We start from the raw sequence: 21,106 nt of genomic DNA on the forward strand, positions 1-21,106 counted from the left end.
AGCAATTCGTCGAAAAGTTTCAATAAACCCTTCATTATGGGTATCAAAACGTAGCTCTTGCTATAGGTTTTTTTTCCGAAAATGTATTTACTTTGAATTTTCAGCTGTCGGCGCGGCCACAATCAGCTGTCAAAGATTCGAAAATTGTGATGAAATGAAGAAATAGAAAGCTAGGGGATTCACAAGAAGGGTACGGTGTACGAGAAAAGAAAAACAAGATCAGTGGGAAATAAGATGACGGTGATGACGCACACAGATATACATATACATAATACATATACCGTGTACACCTTTGTGAGCACCGATGAGGTGTCACTCACCCATTGGATGCGCAATTTTTCTATATTTCATCACATCCAATGAGTGAGTGACACCTCATCGGTGCTCACAAAGGTGTGCACGGTAGGTGTGCAGGATATCAAAACTAATATACAATTTTGATATCCTGCACACCTACCGTGTACACCTTTGTTAGCACGATGAGGTGTCACTCACCCATTGGATGCGCAATTTTTCTATATTTCATCACATCCAATGAGTGAGTGACACCTCATCGGTGCTCACAAAGGTGTGAACGGTAGGTGTGCAGGATATCAAAACTACATATATGCATGAGAATTATATCAAAACTACATAAACTGCATAGACATATATGTAAAATTAAATAATCATTATTTAATTTTTTAATTAATTTTTAATCAATTCAAGATAATTCTAGAATAATGCATGAGAATCATGTACATATAGTCATAATCACTGCTAACATTATTATTCAATTAGTAGATTCTTAATTTATCAAATAAATAATTGTGAAGTTGTTATAATCCCGATCGACGATCAGACGACGTTGATGTAATGAGAGCACAAATCTTGTTCATATAATAAAAATAGAAAATTTCGAAGATCAAAATTTTAACTGATCTATTTTTGGCAGCTTTGAGCTTGTGACCTTCTTCACTAAAATAGACATTTCCACTCTCCTCACTTAATCTGCAGTTTATAAGCAATATGTTTGATCTCCATCAAACTACAGTCGTCAAATTCAACTTCTTGAATTTGAATATCTCAACGGGAACTAAAAATCCGATACTTGTGTGAACCTCAATGGTTCAGATATATAACTAGTCATGGGTTAACAACTTCATATGATTCTTCAAGTTTACTCTAATTAGCTTCATTCTTTTCATCAACACATTGATCAAGAATGTCAGGACTTAAGTTTGATTGCACCAATCGAATCATGGTAAAAACGTCTAATAGAATTGCCCCAAGATCTCTTAGGCATCACTTGTAGTGTTTGCAAGAATCTTAAGTTATTGTTAGTGTTCAGTATAGTGCCTTCAACTGATATATCTCGGTTTAATCTACAACCATTGCTATATCGAAATTTGCAAATGAATTCGATTACGATGTGATATGTCTTTAAGTAAAAATAGTGACATCGTATGTGCAATTAAGAAAACACATTTACCAAAAGCGCATGTCTTGCTCTGACCAGAGATTCTTTGCACTATGAACTTATCAAATTACATAAGATATCTTCACCTATAGACGAGCGACGAATCCTCAACTACAACACATTTGCTTATACATATTTCGAAACTACACTTAATCTCACCACCTGATGATTCTTAATGGAGACGATAAACAGATTAAAGTGCATTCTATTACGTAGTTTTTGCGTTGTCTCGGGTTATAATCTTACGTTGAAAAACAGACATCATGGTATTTATAGTATATTTAAAGGCTAGTGGATTGAATGTGGTTCGTCGTTGTCGCGGAGGCTGCTTTCCAGTTCCATTGACATTTCACGAAACGGTCGCGGTTATTTACTCAGAGTACTTTTAGGGTAAATTCTCGGTTTAGTCTCAAATCTTAAGTGTGTTTCTCGGTTTAGTCCTAAATCAATTTTCGACCCAATTTAGTCCCAAATCTTCCCATTAATTTACCCATCGGTCTTTTCGTCAATTTGGAGTATAAATTAACGGAGTTTCTGCCTTGAACAAAAAACCCAAATCAGTTCACCAGCCCTAATCGATCCCTTCTCTTCCAAGCAAGTCCATAGTTGCCTGCTGCAACAACTATCTTCCTCTTCGCACCGACACACTCTCGAGGTAATCATCTGTTCTTTCTTCGGTACTTGTTCAATTTCAGGTCGACTTTCCAGTATTTTGAGTGCCTATTCATGCGAAAAACAAGAACTAGTTTCTTCCTGAAAGAGAATTACAACATTGTGCGAAATTGTTTAAAGTATATTTCAGTGTGTGCTATCTGGATGTTAGCTTCAATTATATTTCAAGATTTATATTTCACTGCAATTCCACGCACCACTGCACGTTTCATACAGTCACGCCCATTGTTTGTTCTTTTATTTTAAATTGTCTACAATGACATTTGTGTTCTTTCCTTCGGCTTTTTCAATGATGTTTTTTTTCTTAATTATAGGAGAATTCTGGACAATTCTTAACGTAGTTTGCATTTAATTTTTAATTGCCTACAATTGATAAATTCTTGACTGTTATTCCATATGTGATTAAGGTGACTGAGTTGATACCTAATGGCTAGACGGAGTAATTCCTCAAGAAAGAGCACTCCAAATTATGGTAATGGATTATTTTTGTAACTGTCACGCTTTTTATTTTTTTGATAAATTTTCTCGGTAATTTAATGTAATTTTTGTTTTCGTTATTTAGGATTAATTGGGGAACCGGATCACTTTACAATTAAAATGTATTATAATGGAAGATTCAAATCTCTTGAGAAACACGATGAATACATCGGTGAGAGTTTTGAATATTTTGATTCCGTCGATCTTGATAAGCTGGGAATGATTGAAATGTAGGGATTTATGGAAGAGCTTGGATTTGAAGATAAAAATTCTTTTTAGATTTTGGCACAAAGTTGGAACTACAATTTGTGAAGGCGGATATTTGGAAAATGATTCGGGTGTGTTGAATATTAGAAAGTATATTCCAATTAATTATGAGGTTGGAATATATATTGAACACTTAGATGGTAAGAATGACGAAGATGGAGATGAAAATGTTGATAATTTTGATAACAATGAGTATGATTTTGTAGAAAATAATGAGTTAGTTGATGTAGTTGTTGTCCATGATATAGAATCTATGAAAGGAAAAAGTGTTGTCCCTGAAAGAGAAAATACAAATAATCTACTTTGTAAAATGCATGAGTATGACAGTGAAGTGGATATTTGTGCAGATAGTGACGGTTTGACCAGTCTTCATGATTCTGATGAGGATGAAGTTAAAAATTATTTGTTGTTTGACCCAAAAAAAGATTTTGAAAATCAAGAGTTGAAGCTTGGTTTAGTATTTAGCTCAAAAAAAGAAGCAAAATTCACCATTGAAAGTCACTGCATTAGAGAAGGAAGACCGGTGAAGTTTGTAAAAAATGATAACATCCGATTGTGGGCAAAGTGCATGATGATAAATGTTGTTGGATGATCCATGTTGCGAAGATGACTAATGATAGTTGTTGGCAAGTCAGAAATTTTGATGGATGTCACAGTCATTGTGTTCGTGATTTTAAAAACAAGTGTGTCAACTCAACGTGGTTGGGAAAGAAGTTTGCCAAAAAATTCAGCACAAATCCTAAATTGGGACATTGAAGTTTAGGGAAGAGATTTCTACCATTCTTCAGTCAAATTTTTTAAGGAAGACCGCCTACATCGCTAAGAGAAAGGCGCTGAAATTAGTGCAAGGTTCTGTCGATGAGCAGTTTCGGAAAATAAGGAAGTATTGTGCTGAATTGAAAAGATCCGACGCTGGTGCTACTGTAGTTTTGAAGTTGACAGAGGATGACAAAGGTCCAAGATTTCAGAGATTTTATGTTTGTTTTTCAGCTTGCAAACAAGGGTTTAAGAATGCTTGTCGGCATGTCATTGGTGTTGATGGATGCTTCTTAAAGGTAGAACATGGTGGGCAATTGTTATCGGCCGTGGGGCTAGATCCGAATAATAACATTTTTCCAATATGTTATGTAATGGTTGAGCGTGAAACAAAAGATAGTTGGACATGGTTTCTTCAGCTCCTAGATGAAGACATTGGTGTTGGCAATGATCCGCATACTTGGACATTTATGTCAGATAAGCAAAAAGGTTTGATTCCTGCACTTGAATCTTTGTTTCCTGATGCTGAACATAGATTTTGTGTGAGACACTTAGAAAGCAATATGAAACGTGATGGATTCAAGAGTGTAGCGGTTAAGATTGTCTTTTGGGCTGCGGGAAAAGCGACAAGAATTGAGGAGTTTCAATTGCACATGGCTGAGTTGAAAGACATCGATGCAAAGGTATATGAATGGCTGGCGAAAAAACCCGAAAACCAGTGGTCTAAGGCGTATTTCAGCACCACTCCTAAATCAGACATCTTGTTGAACAACATGTGTGAAAGTTTTAAGAGCTTCATTATAGATGTCAGGGAGAAGCCAGTAATTGAGATGTATGAGATGATACGAAATCTTTTGATGGGCAGATTTCAAAAAACAGAGAGAGGGCTAACAAATGGAACGGTCGAATTTGTTCAAAGATCAAAGATGTGCTTGCAAAGATATATGATGAAGCTATTACGTATTCTCCCATGAAGTCAGATGAAATGAACTACCAGATAACGAGATCAGATGATAGACGTGATCAGCATTCGGTTGACTTGTTCAACAGGTCTTGCAGTTGTAGGAATTATGACTTGACACGCATACCTTGCAAGCACAGTTGTATGCGCCATTTGGGGCAAAAGAGATGATCCAGAAGCATATGTCCATCCTTATTACTTGGTAGAGACATATAGAAGATGTTATGCATCACAAATAATGCTTTTCAATGGGCCAGACTTGTGGCCCCCATGTGATTTGGTGCCACCACTGCCCCCAGTTTACATACAAAAAGTTGGAAGGCCTGCAAAATTACAAAGAAGAGAACCAGATGAACCACCCCCTTCTGAAAATAAGTTGAGAGGTGTAAAAAAATTTACCAAATGCAAACAATGCGGTGGATCAAGACATAACAAAAGGACTTGTAACCGGAATAAAGATGTCCAACACCAAGAAGCATTCCAAAAAGAGCCCATGACACAACAAAACGCTATTTTACCCAATAATAATTTGGTTGCAACAAGAAAAGAGAAACTACAAGTTCTGAAAATGAAAACTTATTTTTATTGCATTTTTTTCCTATTTTAACAAATATGTTGTTGTATGTACTTACATGCAGGTGAAAAGAGCACGACAAGTTGGGGTTAATATTGAAGGGAGTTCATGCTCAATATCTTCGATAGATGTAAGTTTTTTTAAACTCTTTGATTTAATGTTATTTGTACGAGTTCAATATATTCTTAAATGAAATGGTTGATGTGATATAATTATTTTATTTGTATTGTTATAGATTAACCAATCAGTGAACATTCATACACCTGCTTTTCTGAAAGATGGTGTCAGCTTCACAATAGTGTCACGACTACGAGCTTCAACATGTGTTCGAGGCAGCTAGAGTTGGTCAGTCATCATCTTCGTCACGAATTCATGGGGTCAAGTCTAACTCTTCTCAGGAATCTTTCAAGAAGAAATGAATTTGTGGGACGTGATATTCTGTCGAGAAGATTTTATTTTGTTTAGGAATTGAATTTCTTTGTTTTCTCCTGTTTCGGTGCTTCAAGAAACTTGTTCGACTTGAATTAGTCATGGATGTGAAATGATGTTGAAAGTTTTGTTTTCTACTGTATGAATTTTTATTTAGTCATGGATGGAAATTGAAGTCTACTTTTTCGGTGCTTCAGAAAATAGTTGTTAAATTATTGTTTTGTCTACTTTTTCGGCGCTTCTCGGCTTCCATCAAGTCTTCATGTTTTTGCTATCGTACTATTATCCTTGCAAGTCTTTTTGTTCGCTCCGTTGGTAACCTACTGCATAAATAAATTCTCTTTTCGATTGCACCTGTGTTTCACGGTAACGTTGATGGTGGTAACATTGTTTTTTGTTGCTCGGTTGCATCGGTTGCTCTTTATTTTATTGTTCAATGTACTGGTTTTTGTTAATCTTGTTGCCCTACTGGCTTATTAGGATTCGGGAGTATAAATTTGAGATCAATAGCCCTTGGGATGAGGCCAAGCTCTGTTTTAATGTGACCGAGTGAAACTTCATCATTTGATGCAAGTAGTTATGAATGATCTAACGTTGAGACGTCTAGTTTCGAATTTTTGATTTATCCTTCGTGATTCCTTGCGATCCATCCAGGGAGGAGGATTTCAGGGTGTTGGCATATTTCAAGAGCAAGAAAATGATAAAAAAAAATATATCATGACATGTATTTTAGAAATGGACAAACAGCCACCCTCTTAAAATAGACAAACACTGAAATAAAAAAAAAAAGACTAGTGAAAGAAGTTCATAATTTTTTACCAATACACCAAAATCATACATAGTCTTGAATCAACGAACGAACACTACAAATCCAAGTTAAAGATACACAAGGATATTTAATATTCGCCACTAATTTCTAGAGATTGTACTAGTTGTTTAATCTCTTCCGCTAACCCTGCAACCTTCAATAAATGATTGCGGTTCTCATTTTCTAAATCTAAAAGAAAATCTTTCACTTTTAATAATTTTTCAGCGTCAGTACTTCTGTTTGGAGTGGTGCTAAAAGTTGCACACAAACTTTCTTCGTCAGACATAAATGAAGCAGATGAATTTTGTTTCTCTAGGTATGTATGAAAAGCTTTTGATGCTTCATCCCTACTCCATAATGATTTATGAGAAGCCCCACTAAATTTGTTGACTTGACTATGTGCTTCTTCCCATGTCTCGTATACACCAGGTTTACGTTCAACGAAGACAACATCTGTTTTCCCCTACAATACACAAAAATACAAAGCAATTTTCATTGTTTTATAAACAAGTATGATTACAAAAAAACAGCACTTGAAATTAAAGGGTGCACCACCATTTTGTTAGCTTTCTTCAATGATCTCCTGAAATGATAGGTAAAAAAAACATGATATTATGAAAAATATGAGATATAAAACCAGGATAAATGCATTAGATATAAATAATCTACTAGCTTCAGGTATCATCTTTCTTGGGTGTTGGGGTATAAGATAAATAATAAAAATCCTCAATTCTCACAGGGATGAGCATAAAACTGATGTTATGAAACCGAGAGGCACATCTACTCTTTCTGTATCATCACCGACAAAAGGCTCCCGCAATAAGTCTTAAACTATATGCTGATATCAGCATGTAAAATGTTGCATGTAAAGTATACAGATGCAATAAAATATGCTTTAAGCTCTACATCATGAAAAATTAAAAGTTTATAAACAAGTTCAAAATATACATGAACAAAAAAATACACCAAAGAGTTTATGACTCAACCATATGATAAATCTTGAAATATAATTGAAGCTAACATCCAGATAGCACACACTGAAATATAAATCGATGAAATATAAATCGATCTCATAGTGCTAGAAAATGGATACACAAACAACTTGAGGAGAGAGAAACTTTCTTAGGTGTCTACTTTCACGAGTTACCACTTTCCTCTTCAGGACGCAGCCAACTATAAATAATCACATGAATGACAAAATTAAATTTTCAGAAGCCAAAGTAAAATATTAGTCATGTAAAGATTACGGCAATTTAGGAGCAGGAAAGGAGTTCTCAGATGTCGGTAAATGTACTTACCAAATGACAGTCATCATTCATATTTCATAAAAGAACATATACACAACAGAATGAAGGTCAGGAAGTAACAGAAATCGTCAATGTACTTGTCTTTAAACAATTTCGCACAATGTTGTAATTCTCTTTCAGGAAGAAACTAGTTCTTGTTTTACGCATGAATAGGCACTCAAAATACTGGAAAGTCGACCTGAAATTGAACAAGTACCGAAGAAAGAACATATGATGAGTGTCGGTGCGAAGAGGAGGATTTGTTGCAGCAGGCAGCTATGGACTTGCTTGGAAGAAAAAGGATCGATTAGGGCTGGTGAACTGATTTGGGTTTTTTGTTCAATGCAGAAACGTATTTTCTTCCGTTAATTTAAACTCCAAATTGACGGAAAGACCGATGAAGTAAATTAATAGGAAGATTTGAGACTAAACCGAGAAAAACACTTAAGATTTGGGACTAAACCGAGAATTTACCCGTACTTTTACAATAAAAATATAAATAATTCTATAATTTGTAAAATATTAATTGAAAATTTGAAAAAGTTGCATAAATGTTCAACCACGGCCACAAAATTGCCTTTCATTCCACGACAACCACGAAATCGTCGAAATTCCGAAAAAATGAAGTTATAGTTACACAACTGTTTTTGTAATGCCCAGAAATTATAAGAAATGATAAGACAAGAGTATAAAGTGTTGCCAGGATGGAAAAATAAGAAATTCTGGAAAATGCAGCACCGCACCCGCGGTGCTAGACATCACCGCACCCGCGGTGCATGGACAGTAAGTTGGCAAGAAATTCCGAAACATCACCGCACCCGCGGTGCTAGCCAGAGCGCACCCGCGGTGAAGACACCGCACCCGCGGTCTTGTACATAGCGCACCCGCGGTCGTCAAAATTCAGAAAATGAAGATAGTGCCGAAGCATGAGCGCACCCGCGCTCCTGGCACTACCGCACCCGCGGTCATACGTGTGGTTTGAAAAATAAGGACACTTGTCTATTAACATGCAAGATATATATAAGGTGTCAACCGATTTCTCTTCCTCAGCAACGAAATCAGAAAAAGGAAAATGAAGGAGGAAATTCTTCAAGCCTAGAATTCGTGATTTCGAAGAATTCGTGTATCAGAATTCAAATTCGACTTCAGTTCTGAGTTCCTCTAGCTACGAGCTATACAAGGACGTAAGTTTTGTTACGTTTTGAGATGTTTTGAAAATATGATGTTGTTAGAATTGAATATGATTCAGATATGGAGTTTATGCTACCGTAGATATTGTATAATCGAAGTCAGATTTCATAATAGACTATTTCTGTGATTGTTATGATTTTCGAAAGATATTGACTGAGATTCTATATCAGACTTGTGTTAGTATTCAGAGTATGAATTGTATTGACACTGATTATGAGTTCTAGAATTATAATTGTGATGTTCAGATTGACGGGGTTATTCAGATTGTATTATTATGCCGTCGAAATCTCAGTTGAGTTAGATTGATCAGATTCAGATATGATTTCGATTAGATTGTGATATTATCGATATGACTCAGATTGTATCTTGTTCAGACATTGATCAGATTGTATACTGAATTGAGTATTGATCAGAACAGATTGTGTATTGAGTTATTCACTGATACAGCGTATTCGATGTTGTCATTTCAGATTAGAGATGGACAGATTTGAATACAGGACTTCGTCTTCGTCAGACAGAGACGACAAAGGTATAATTCATGTGATATCTGGGAAGATATAACTCAAATTAGATCTCATTTGAGTTTCCCAATAAAATCACATACTTGATTATTGTTTAGCTTATGATATGATTATGATTTGTTTATAGACTTGATATTCAAATCTTTTGAAATGAACATGCGTTGTTTACAGATTGTTATACATTGCATTTGAGATAGAAAAGTTTGACAGATAGTCAGACTTCTAGACGTTCGGGGTATCGTTACATAGGAGCAGACACCCTCCTATTGTAGATTATTCGATACAGATATGACCGAAGTCTAGGAATAAGACGTACGTCACCCCGATTGGGAGGGTAGGTGACAGACAGTGACGTCTTATTCACACCGGGATCCCTAGAGTTATAGTTGAGTCGAGTCTAGACATGATTTGACTAGAACTGCATGTGTTTAGAGATGTGGTTTCATAGACTATGAAACCCATGTTTATTGCTTTCAGTGATGATAGCATGTTTATATGATTTGATTTAAATTGCATGTTTATCTGAATTGAGTTGCATGCTTATTTTGAGTAGATTTCATAGATTATGAAATCTATTACTTTTGAATATGTTCATGATAGCATGTTTTATGATTTAGATTATTTATATACATGCTTACCATGTTTATACTGGGATTTATTCTCATCGGAGTTATCCGGCTGTTGTCGTGTCTGTATGTGTGCATGGCAACAGGTGGGGCAGGATCTGGGTCTCGAGTTAGATGAGAGATTGATGATAGCGTGGAGATCTCGGGCGTTGAAGATTTCTAGTGTTTTCTTACTAGACTTGTTCTACTTATGTTTGTAGTTGGTATTTGAACACTAGTGAATGTTTGTACTAAACAGAGTTGTATGTACATTATGTGGTTAATTAATATGGAAATAGATTATGTTTAATCACACATTTGAATTAATATTAAAAGCAAAATTTTGACCCACATTTTCGAGCAAAGATCCAATTAATCCCAAAAGAATTGAGTTAGAGCCCGGGTCCCCACAACAGGTGGTATCAGAGCGATAGATCCTCTAGATTGAGATAGTCAGAACTGATAGATCTTTTAGACTGAGATAGTAGAGAATGAGCGGGGTAGATTGAACTTTCTTCCTTGCATATTATTGCTAGCATGAGATTTATTATAATGTTGAATTACATTATGGGTGCTAGCATGATTTACTGTTTTCTCTATTACATGTTGGTTGTATCGGAGTTGATTACTGCATGTAATTGTTAAGCCTGAATCAGAACTGAGTCTCGATCAGAGGTATATGATCAGAGGAGGGCTGAGACAGATTGTATAGACTGTGTACTAACCGGTTTGATATTCAGATATACCGCCTCGGAGAATTTCAGAAAAGGGCAATACTTCGACTGAACAGATAGATATATCAGAGAATCAGATAGAAACACAGATGAAGAGGTTTCAGTCGTTTCAACCGCCGATTCTGAAGGGAACTGAGACATCATCAGATTGTGAGAATTGGCTTGAGGAGATAGAAATGGTATTTGAATTTCTTGGTCTCACAGATGAGTGTAGAGTTAACCTGATTGAGAACCAATTGCAAGAGACTGCAAGAAGATGGTGGTTACTAACCAAAGGAGCTTTAGAACAGAGTTGTTCAGTAATATCGTGGAAGATCTTTAAATTTAAATTTTATAGAAGATTCTTCCCTACATCATACAGACAGGACAGAAGTGCAGAGTTTACTAACTCGAGACAGGGTCAGATGAGTATTGATGAGTATTTGGCACAGTTCTTCACCTTATTACGTTTTGCCCCTCTTGTGGCTAGGAATGATGATGCGATGTCTAGCCAGTTCATTCAGGGATAGAATCCTGAGATACGTACATTGGTAAATGTGAAGCAATCGAGTAGTTTTGCTGATACATTGAACAGAGCCAAAAGAGCAGAAACGGTTCTGATAGGACAACAGGGAGCATCGTATGATTTTCCAGCATCGAATCCACAACAACTGCCTTCCAGAGTTGAGATTGGCAGCAACAGTGGTAAAAAGAAAGAACCATTGAAGATCGAAAAGAAACAGTTTAAGAAGTTAGGAGGTGGACAGAGTAGTTCATCTAGCTCCAGTGTTTCCAGTCCGAGTTATACTGGAGTATACTGCAGAACTTGCGGAGGAAGACATTCCACAGAACACTGCCAAGGAGTACTTAGTAGATGCAATGTCTGTAAACAGTCGGGACACTTTGCGAGAGTTTGTCCTCAAAGAGATTCCCGAAGATTTTAGGGAACAGAATCATCTGATGACACTGATTGTGGAACAGACCCAGATATAGTGACAGGTACTATTCTTTATGATTCTATTGCATATGTATTGATATATACTAATGCATTTCATATGAGTATATCTGATGGAGTAGCATGGAGATATGTTGTATCTGATTTGGGTCTAGTTGTACTGTAGTATTGATTTCCTAGCTTGTTGAGGAAATGGTGATATCAGAGATTTCTGTATATATGGTATACTACAGTAAGATGAGAATGAAATAGAGATAGAGATAAATTATGATGTACTTGTGTTTTCTGATTTGAACGCATTATTGATATGTATATGCTAAACAAGTACAGATATATTGTAGAATTGTTCCAGAAATGGTAAGATTCAGACCAGGAAAGACTGATCAGTGGAGATACCCTAGTAAGGATTCTAGATTTGGAATTCCTTTAATATCTGTATTATATATGACTCGATTAGTACAGAAAGGAGCAGATTGCATCCTTATGTATTCAGTAGATCCACTGAAATCGAGCCTAGAATTGGCAGATTTGCCAATGATGTATGAGTTGGCTGATGTTTGCCTAGATAAGATATTAGATTTGCTTGATATCAGAAAGATAGATTCCAGAATTGAATTCAGATCAGATACTGATTGTTGTTTTAGAATTCAGTACAGAATGATATTGAGTGTACAGAATGATATAAAATGAACTGAAAGAATATTTGAAAGATTATATTAAATATTCTGAGAATTATGATTCGTGTATACAGAAATTGTTCAGATATGTATTTTGTTTGAAACAGAGTGTATTCAGAATAGATGATATCTGATGTTAGTATACTGATTGATTTTGAGACAGTTGATATTGTGATCAGTGACTGATCAGATACCGATATCAGAAAGACCAGGAAGTCAGAAATGTCAGAATTGTCAGAGATTGATATTATATGAGTTGACAGATTATCTGATATGATTGTGTTTGAACTGCTTGAGAATAATTGCTTCTGGATCAGTATTTTATACAGATTGTATTGTTTGGGAGGAGCATATTATATTTTTGCAGATGATATATAGCAGTGGATCAGAATGGCATGAAGATATGATTGATTTGTCAGAATCGATAGTATTGTTAGAATTTACAATCCTATATATTTACTAGATTAGTATAGATTATTGTTATTCTGAATCAGTATTGATACAGATTTGATGAACTATTGAGAGTATATACAGTCCAGCTTGTATCAGAAATGAATTCTAGAACTTCAGCAGTTCAGAAACGTGATCAGAATGGTCAGCACGGTATTTTGATAATCAAAACGGAGTAACAGATATGTGATTCTGTGTTTTGTACGAGCTTGATTATTTTGTGATATCAGAATGTTTCAGAATTGTATAACAGAATTGATATCGACAGTCAGAGCCGAATACCAGGTAGGTATATTTTCTTTTTTTTATGTTATTAACTGATTGTTTATGTCAGTAGCTCGGATCTGAAATCAAAGATAGGGTCAGAAATGTACCGTAGTGGATTCAGTTTTCATTCTGATGACTGTGAATGTATGATATTCGAACAGATAGTTGACAGATTAAATCGGTTATAGCAGAAATTGTATTGAAAGGTTGGCAGAAATTGTACTGATATGTTTGAATTGCTAACAGAAAAGAAAAAAAGATAGAGATCAAAAGATTTATTAAAGAATCTGTACATTTCAGACTAGAATTGGGGAGTAGATTTCGATGAAGTTCGTAATAAGATCATTGCAATACTTTCCAGATTTTGATATGATATGATTATGATTGACAGATTGGTCAATCTATATCTATTGGTTTGTACCAGATAACGTACAAACATGACCAAATGACACAGATTGATGTCAGAGAAGTGGTCAGAAAGATTAGAATGCCACAGTAGATTATGTCAGATTGTGATTTTGCTGGAGTTTGTATTCGTGACAGAATAGATCATAAACTCTCTCGTAGATGGTTTTACAGAGTGACAGACCGTCAGAATGGGTTATCTAGATATTAGAAGACTTTGGTACAGCTTTAGTGCTGGATGTTAGCACTAGTTGATATGACTTATATCACTGCATGACAATACCTATCAGCCTACCAGAGTGGTAATGAGATAGTTATAGATAAGGCAGTATACAGTGAATACTACAGATTTCTTTTGAAGAAAATTCGAAGAAAGATGAAGTTAGTTCAGAAAGAACAGATGTCATAAACCAACATCGGATGATGATGATTGGTATTTGAGGTCGAGGATTGAATATGTCCTAGATCGAGAGCAACAGATTTAATGATAGTTGGCTGTATTGAATCATTATAGACTATGGAGTGGTTTATACGGATGTTGTATAACCAACATGGCAAGATTGATTCTGTCAGAAGAATTGGAGAAGTATTATGATACTATACTTGGTGAATTCTTATTCCAGACTGGAATCAGATATAGGAGTTTTGGTTTAAACTCTGTCATGCATTTCTTCTGATATCTCTGAATTGATTGTTATGAGTTCGAGGACGAACTCAAGTCTAAGAGGGGGAGAAATGTAATGCCCAGAAATTATAAGAAATGATAAGACAAGAGTATAAAGTGTTGCCAGGATGGAAAAATAAGAAATTCTGGAAAATGCAGCACCGCACCCGCGGTGCTAGACATCACCGCACCCGCGGTGCATGGACAGTAAGTTGGCAAGAAATTCCGAAACATCACCGCACCTGCGGTGCTAGCCAGAGCGCACCCGCGGTGAAGACACCGCACCCGCGATCTTGTACATAGCGCACCCGCGGTCGTCAAAATTCAGAAAATGAAGATAGTGCCGAAGCATGAGCGCACCCGCGCTCCTGGCACTACCGCACCCGCGGTCATACGTGTGGTTTGAAAAATAAGGACACTTGTCTATTAACATGCAAGATATATATAAGGTGTCAACCGATTTCTCTTCCTCAGCAACGAAATCAGAAAAAGGAAAATGAAGGAGGAAATTCTTCAAGCCTAGAATTCGTGATTTCGAAGAATTCGTGTATCAGAATTCAAATTCGACTTCAGTTCTGAGTTCCTCTAGCTACGAGCTATACAAGAACGTAAGTTTTGTTACGTTTTGAGATGTTTTGAAAATATGATGTTGTTAGAATTGAATATGATTCACATATGGAGTTTATGCTACCGTAGATATTGTATAATCGAAGTCAGATTTCAGAATAGACTATTTCTGTGATTGTTATGATTTTCGAAAGATATTGACTGAGATTCTATATCAGACTTGTGTTAGTATTCAGAGTATGAATTGTATTGACACTGATTATGAGTTCTAGAATTATAATTGTGATGTTCAGATTGACGGGGTTATTCAGATTGTATTATTATGCCGTCGAAATCTCAGTTGAGTTAGATTGATCAGATTCAGATATGATTTCGATTAGATTGTGATATTATCGAAATGACTCAGATTGTATCTTGTTCAGACATTGATCAGATTGTATACTGAATTGAGTATTGATCAGAACAGATTGTGTATTGAGTTATTCACTGATACAGCGTATTCGATGTTGTCATTTCAGATTAGAGATGGACAGATTTGAATACAGGACTTCGTCTTCGTCAGACGAAGACGACAAAGGTATAATTCATGTGATATCTGGGAAGATATAACTCAAATTAGATCTCATTTGAGTTTCCCAATAAAATCACATACTTGATTATTGTTTAGCTTCTGATATGATTATGATTTGTTTATAGACTTGATATTCAAATCTTTTGAAATGAACATGCGTTGTTTACAGATTGTTATACATTGCATTTGAGATAGAAAAGTTTGACAGATAGTCAGACTTCTAGACGTTCGGGGTATCGTTACATAGGAGCAGACACCCTCCTATTGTAGATTATTCGATACAGATATGACCGAAGTCTAGGAATAAGACGTACGTCACCCCGATTGGGAGGGTAGGTGACAGACAGTGACGTCTTATTCACATCGGGATCCCTAGAGTTATAGTTGAGTCGAGTCTAGACATGATTTGACTAGAACTGCATGTGTTTAGAGATGTGGTTTCATAGACTATGAAACCCATGTTTATTGCTTTCAGTGATGATAGCATGTTTATATGATTTGATTTAAATTGCATGTTTATCTGAATTGAGTTGCATGCTTATTTTGAGTAGATTTCATAGATTATGAAATCTATTACTTTTGAATATGTTCATGATAGCATGTTTTATGATTTAGATTATTTATATACATGCTTACCATGTTTATACTGGGATTTATTCTCATCGGAGTTATCCGGCTGTTGTCGTGTCTGTATGTGTGCATGGCAACAGGTGGGGCAGGATCTGGGTCTCGAGTTAGATGAGAGATTGATGATAGCGTGGAGATCTCGGGCGTTGAAGATTTCTAGTGTTTTCTTACTAGACTTGTTCTACTTATGTTTGTAGTTGGTATTTGAACACTAGTGAATGTTTGTACTAAACAGAGTTGTATGTACATTATGTGGTTAATTAATATGGAAATAGATTATGTTTAATCACACATTTGAATTAATATTAAAAGCAAAATTTTGACCCACATTTTCGAGCAAAGATCCAATTAATCCCAAAAGAATTGAGTTAGAGCCCGGGTCCCCACAGTTTTAGTCTGGAATTTGTCGCAGTAACTGCCATTCTCATTTCACAACGCCCGTTCTGGCCTTTCCACGACATCGGACCATGCCCTAATTTAAATTCAACAAATTCATAACCCCAAGGAACCGTGAAATACCCTCCGAATAATTGAGCAATCACCAACCTTATATTCACTTAAGGAGATGCAATATGCAGTTGCAAAGATAATTAACAATCTGATTACGGCCGTTATTTGATCCCCAATTGCTTTAAATGCAAGCACAGCCTAACCAACAGAAGTTACATGTATTATATACGGATACTATCAAACCAATTTCGATGTGTTCTATACACAGGCCTTCAAGAATTACTTGCGCAGCAAAAGCGCATGGTATATGAGTGGAATCCAATGCATTGTGGCTGATCCTCCGAATCTACATAAGGAGGGCAAGAACCATCGTCCACATTGGCCAGTGGGTTGAAAAGAGGCGAGCTTGGTGTTAGAGTAGATGCCCTGCAAGTCAACGTTTGGCTAGGGAATTTATTGACTCAAGTGAAATAACAATCTTTATTTTAATATAATTTAACTTTTTTATGGGCTTGTCATACTTTATCTGTATACCCATGCAAACAGTATAGATAAAGTTCTTGATTATGCTTTAATACAAATGAATCGTACTTCGATGTTGCAACTAATTTGTAAATACTGCATATTCAAAATTCGTTCCTAGTCGATTCAGCCGCCTAAAACAGGGATAAAGGCCGCTTGAGCTCGAGACTAGCATATGTGATGTTGTGTATTGCGTTTCTTAGGTAAGGGCATAGAGATGTCCAAACATACAGATGGGTAGTCATATGATGATTATACCGAACAACCCTCCCTCGGACTTTCCAAGTGGTTATCATTCATCGGGAGGATAAGTCCGTGGTTATGATTGTACACCATTAGTCCTTACGACCCGGGACAACACTGAGGCTCTATATGCTAGGGCTGTGCTTTGACTCATTTACCGGCTCCAGGAGAGTCATCAGGTGGCGAGGTTGGGTACAGTTGCGACACATATAGAAGCCAGTGCATTGTAGTCGGGGATTCACCGCTCACTTACGGGTGTGGATATCCTATGTGATCTGATGAAATAATAGTGCATGGAATCTCTGGCCAGAGTACGAGATGTACGTTGGAGAAAGAGTTCTCCAAATAGTACACGCGATGCCACTACCATAGTTATCACATAGTTATCGAATTAATATGCAACCCTCGATGAACCAATGGTTGCAGATTCGATCGGGATATATGAAATAAAGGGACCGTACTGTACGTTAATCATAATCGACTGGTTCTTGCAGACACTATCAGTGATACCTAGGGGATCATGGGGCGAAGCTACTAGACGCTCTTACCATGATCCGATGGGTGCAATCAGAAATGAGTTCTGACATTCTTGATCAAGGTATTGATGAAAAGAATGGGGCTAACTAGGGTAAGCCCGAATAAAGGATTATGTCCTGAATCACAAATAGTTGTGAACCCACGGCTAGCTGTATCCCTGAACTATTAAGGGTCACACAAGCAGTGGATCGTTTGTTTCCGTTAGAGAGAATAAATTCAAGGAGTTGAATTTATGATATATAGTAAATTCAAAGAGTTGAATTTATGATAATTAAATTTTGAGAGAATAAATTCAAGGAGTTGAATTTATATTATGATATAGTAAATTCAAGGAGTTGAATTTATGATAATTAAATTTTGAGAAAATAAATTCAAGGAATTGAATTAATGATATATTAAATTCAAGAAGTTGAATTTATGAAATTTGGAGAGAATAAATTCAAGGAGTTGAATTTATAAAATTTGATAATTTAATTTATTAAACTCAAAAGTTGGGTTTATTAAATATTAAATTTTGGATGTGATAAATTCAAGGAGTTGAATTTATAATTTAAATATTAAATTCAAATGTTGAATTTATAATTGATTTAATTTATTAAACTCAAAAGTTGAGTATATTAAATATTAAATTAAATATAGTGTGAGTATGTTTAATGGGCTTGTAGGAGTACAAGTCCAACATACTAAATAATTAAAGTTATTAATAGACTTTGATTAATTAATTAAACTAGTTGTACTAGTCCAATTAATTAATCAAGTCCATTAATGTTAATTATGGAATTTAGGTTAAGGTTTTTGTTTTTAAAGAAATAAAAAGAAAAGAAAACCTAGCCTCCATTCTCATTCCAAAATGTGATTCACGAAAATCACATCCAAAATTCCTCAAAATTGGTTTTGCCATTTTTCAAGAAAAGAGATTCGAGTCTCTCTCAAATTTTAAATCTCCAACGAGAAACTTCTTCTAATTTTTCTAGTGCGAATTAGAAGAGGAACAAATCATCTAGTCGTGAACCTGATTAGAAGAAAGGAGTCCTTGAAGAAAGTTCGTAGGGAATTCATCAAGAGCTATCTCCGCTAATTCCGGAATAGTTGGAGCCGTGCGAATCGTTCACCAAAGGTATAAAATTCTAACGCCCTATGTTTGATTACGAAAACTATACGAGTGTCCAAATATTATTTTGTTTTTCAAAATAAAATAAAAATATTAAACTTCCGTTGTGTTTGGGCACGTAAAAAACCCGGATCCAACACTTGGATCAGTACATCTAGGTACAAAATCAAGACTGCAGCGGTCACCCTGTATCCGTGACAAAAGATTATTCTCAGGCTTTTTATGCTTGTATCTTTGGGATACATGACAAAACAAAAACCATTTGCACATCTTCTAGACATTCTAAATCACCCTCTCGATTTCATGGACAACAAAAAGTTCATATTGCATTTGGCAATGGGGCAGTGGAGTTAATCTTCAGCATGCATGTAAAACTTAAGCGACTGATACAGAACCAAAAACGCCAGTTTGGGTATTTATATCACCCATCAATGTGATATAAAGTAGAGAAGAATAAAAGAACTTACTCCTTCCACAGTTAAGTTACCGATCATAGTATCAAGAAATATTGCTTTGTCACATGCACCTTCTTTACTCAGCTCCTTGGCTAGACCCTGCATCCGAAAATTAAATGTTTAAGAGGAAATAGTTGGTAATGCAGGGAAATACGCGCTAAACAAGATGCAGACTGGTTTGTACCTCGGTGAAAAAGTAAGTTGGTCTATTCCGCCAAGGCTTTGGCACTTGAAATTGTAGCTTGTAGGGACCGGGACAGTCGACTTCGTTGGTAAATGAAAATATTAAACTTAATGCTGAGAAATAGAGAATGTTAAGGGGATGAAATACAGGGCAATCTATAAACTAGAATGAATTTGTGCAAGGGGTATACCATGCTCTGAGAGGCATATTTGGATGGTGTAGAAAGGAGGATCGGCTTTTCCTTACTTTCTGGAGCATTACTCGTGGCTCACTGTCACACATGATGGGGTGATTGAACCCTCCTACAGAATGTATCAATTAGCAGAACGCCGCCAAAAGTGCAAACGTACAGCACAATTCAAGATAAACAATTGAGTGAAAATAGTTGCAGCATGCACAAGCGTATGTATACGGGCACATAAGACATCAATAAGTGAATTTGTATTTCAACAAAATTGATTCAGTTGACATGTAATAAAGTCTATTGAACCAAATTTGGATGGAGCGTGATAGATTACCGTTAAAATTAAAGCAATTATGTAGTCTTCGTTGGGAGCAAGTGTGTGTGCCGTAGGATTATAGAATAGCTTTAGTCTTTCTCCCTGTTAATTTTCTAAAGAAATCATACACATGAACAGAATATAGAGGAAATCAAGTTGAAAGCAACAACATTTCACATACGGCGTAGGGGGAGGCCGTTCATGGTTTTCCAGTAGACTGGAGCTCTTCCTAGATCAAAGTCGGCCCATCTAGGAAGCACATAAGTATAAAACAGCATTCAAGAAACTATACCATCAGACTTCACGGACACAAATGGCAGATAAAGAATTGAACAAAACTCAAAACTTACTCTTTAAATTCAGCAACGGGAGCATCTGCAACTAGAGCCGCAGCAACAGCAGCTGCTTCCCCTCTAATCTTAGTTAATCTTCTTTTAATTGGATAATTTAATGGCAAAGAACTCCACCAAAAACTAGTGGCTACAAGAACATTTGCATTAGATAAAGTTAGATGTTCACGATAAGCACTCCCTGAATATGAAGGTTTTTTTAAATTAAAAAACAACAGTCCAACTCACTTGTAATCGATACATTTCCATGAATCCCATTCACTAAGATCTTGATCTAATTCCAACCCAAGCAATTAAAATTACGAATCAAGATTACATAGAAATCGTTATTATTTCAAAAGAAGGATACCTGAAGAAGTACTAGAGGTTGATACAATTTGCTTGGAAGAATTAAACAGAGAAGCACTAGTAGCAGCTGTCGCAGCCATTTATCAGGCAATGCACAGATAGATGTTCGGGAAGTGAGGTTTTAGATAAATAAGATGAGGTTTATAGAGATATACACGCAACCAGACAACACAAACTTGGCACTCCCAGATATCTCTAAGCAAACAGAAATGGACAAAAGGCGTGAATTGCATATATCTTGTGTGAACCCAAAAAAAATCCCCAAAAATGTTGACTTTTACATCACCAGCCTTTCACCAGCTACATGCAAAATCCCCAATTCAACCCCACAAAACCTCCTACCGCCTTATTATTACTAGTAACCGTAGCACACACGTTGGGTGTGTCCTGAATATATGTGACTAATATATTAAATATTCATGATATTACAACATAAAGAAGAGAGTTTATTTTTCACGGTGGCTAGTTTGGAGAAGAAATAATATTATTTTTCACGTGATCAGT

General features: G+C 36.0%; 2 protein-coding genes across 10 annotated transcripts; one reads left to right on the plus strand and one right to left on the minus strand.

Moving 5' to 3' along the window:
- The first annotated feature begins 3,185 nt into the window (after positions 1-3,185).
- LOC140802912 (uncharacterized) lies at positions 3,186-4,763 on the plus strand. Its single transcript, XM_073158524.1, has 3 exons — positions 3,186-3,403; positions 3,639-4,452; positions 4,497-4,763. The coding sequence occupies exons 1-3, from the start codon at positions 3,186-3,188 to the stop codon at positions 4,761-4,763; spliced, it is 1,299 nt and encodes a 432-aa protein (XP_073014625.1).
- A 1,627-nt stretch (positions 4,764-6,390) lies between these two features.
- Positions 6,391-20,964, minus strand: LOC140803453 (protein POST-ILLUMINATION CHLOROPHYLL FLUORESCENCE INCREASE, chloroplastic-like). 9 transcript variants are annotated; one of them, XR_012111884.1, is made up of 9 exons: positions 20,604-20,964; positions 20,483-20,528; positions 20,255-20,384; positions 20,086-20,153; positions 19,923-20,006; positions 19,595-19,706; positions 19,405-19,517; positions 19,233-19,319; positions 6,391-16,778 (listed from the first exon to the last, which is right to left on the minus strand). XR_012111884.1 is itself a non-coding variant. In XM_073159339.1 (9 exons), the coding sequence occupies exons 1-5, from the start codon at positions 20,680-20,682 to the stop codon at positions 19,427-19,429; spliced, it is 480 nt and encodes a 159-aa protein (XP_073015440.1). In that variant the 5' UTR covers positions 20,683-20,964; the 3' UTR covers positions 6,391-6,866; positions 6,959-6,986; positions 7,919-16,778; positions 19,233-19,319; positions 19,405-19,426. The 9 variants fall into 9 exon arrangements, 7 of the variants coding, with proteins under 7 accessions (XP_073015440.1, XP_073015438.1, XP_073015437.1 ...); XM_073159339.1 differs by lacking the exons at positions 19,923-20,006; positions 20,483-20,528 and having other exon boundaries at positions 6,391-6,866; positions 6,959-6,986; positions 7,919-16,778; XR_012111883.1 differs by having other exon boundaries at positions 20,483-20,964.
- Between the last annotated feature and the right edge of the window lie 142 nt (positions 20,965-21,106).

This window comes from Primulina eburnea, chromosome 10, assembly GCF_022965805.1.
Source record: "Primulina eburnea isolate SZY01 chromosome 10, ASM2296580v1, whole genome shotgun sequence".
NCBI classification, from domain to species: domain Eukaryota; kingdom Viridiplantae; phylum Streptophyta; class Magnoliopsida; order Lamiales; family Gesneriaceae; genus Primulina; species Primulina eburnea.

What these genes read in the sequence shown, in the direction of transcription:
- LOC140802912 (XM_073158524.1), top strand. Translation starts at nt 3,186, where the DNA reads ATGCATGAGTATGACAGTGAAGTGGATATTTGTGCAGATAGTGACGGT. An exon ending in AGAGAAGGAAGACCGGTGAA is followed by an intron (nt 3,404 to 3,638) that starts GTTTGTAAAAAA and finishes ATTGAAGTTTAG; the next exon opens with GGAAGAGATTTCTACCATTC. An exon ending in TAGATGTCAGGGAGAAGCCA is followed by an intron (nt 4,453 to 4,496) that starts GTAATTGAGATG and finishes TTTGATGGGCAG; the next exon opens with ATTTCAAAAAACAGAGAGAG.
- LOC140803453 (XM_073159337.1), bottom strand. Translation starts at nt 20,682, where the DNA reads ATGGCTGCGACAGCTGCTACTAGTGCTTCTCTGTTTAATTCTTCCAAG. An exon ending in AACCTCTAGTACTTCTTCAG is followed by an intron (nt 20,385 to 20,603) that starts GTATCCTTCTTT and finishes ATGTTCTTGTAG; the next exon opens with CCACTAGTTTTTGGTGGAGT. An exon ending in AATATGCCTCTCAGAGCATG is followed by an intron (nt 19,518 to 19,594) that starts GTATACCCCTTG and finishes TCTATTTCTCAG; the next exon opens with CATTAAGTTTAATATTTTCA.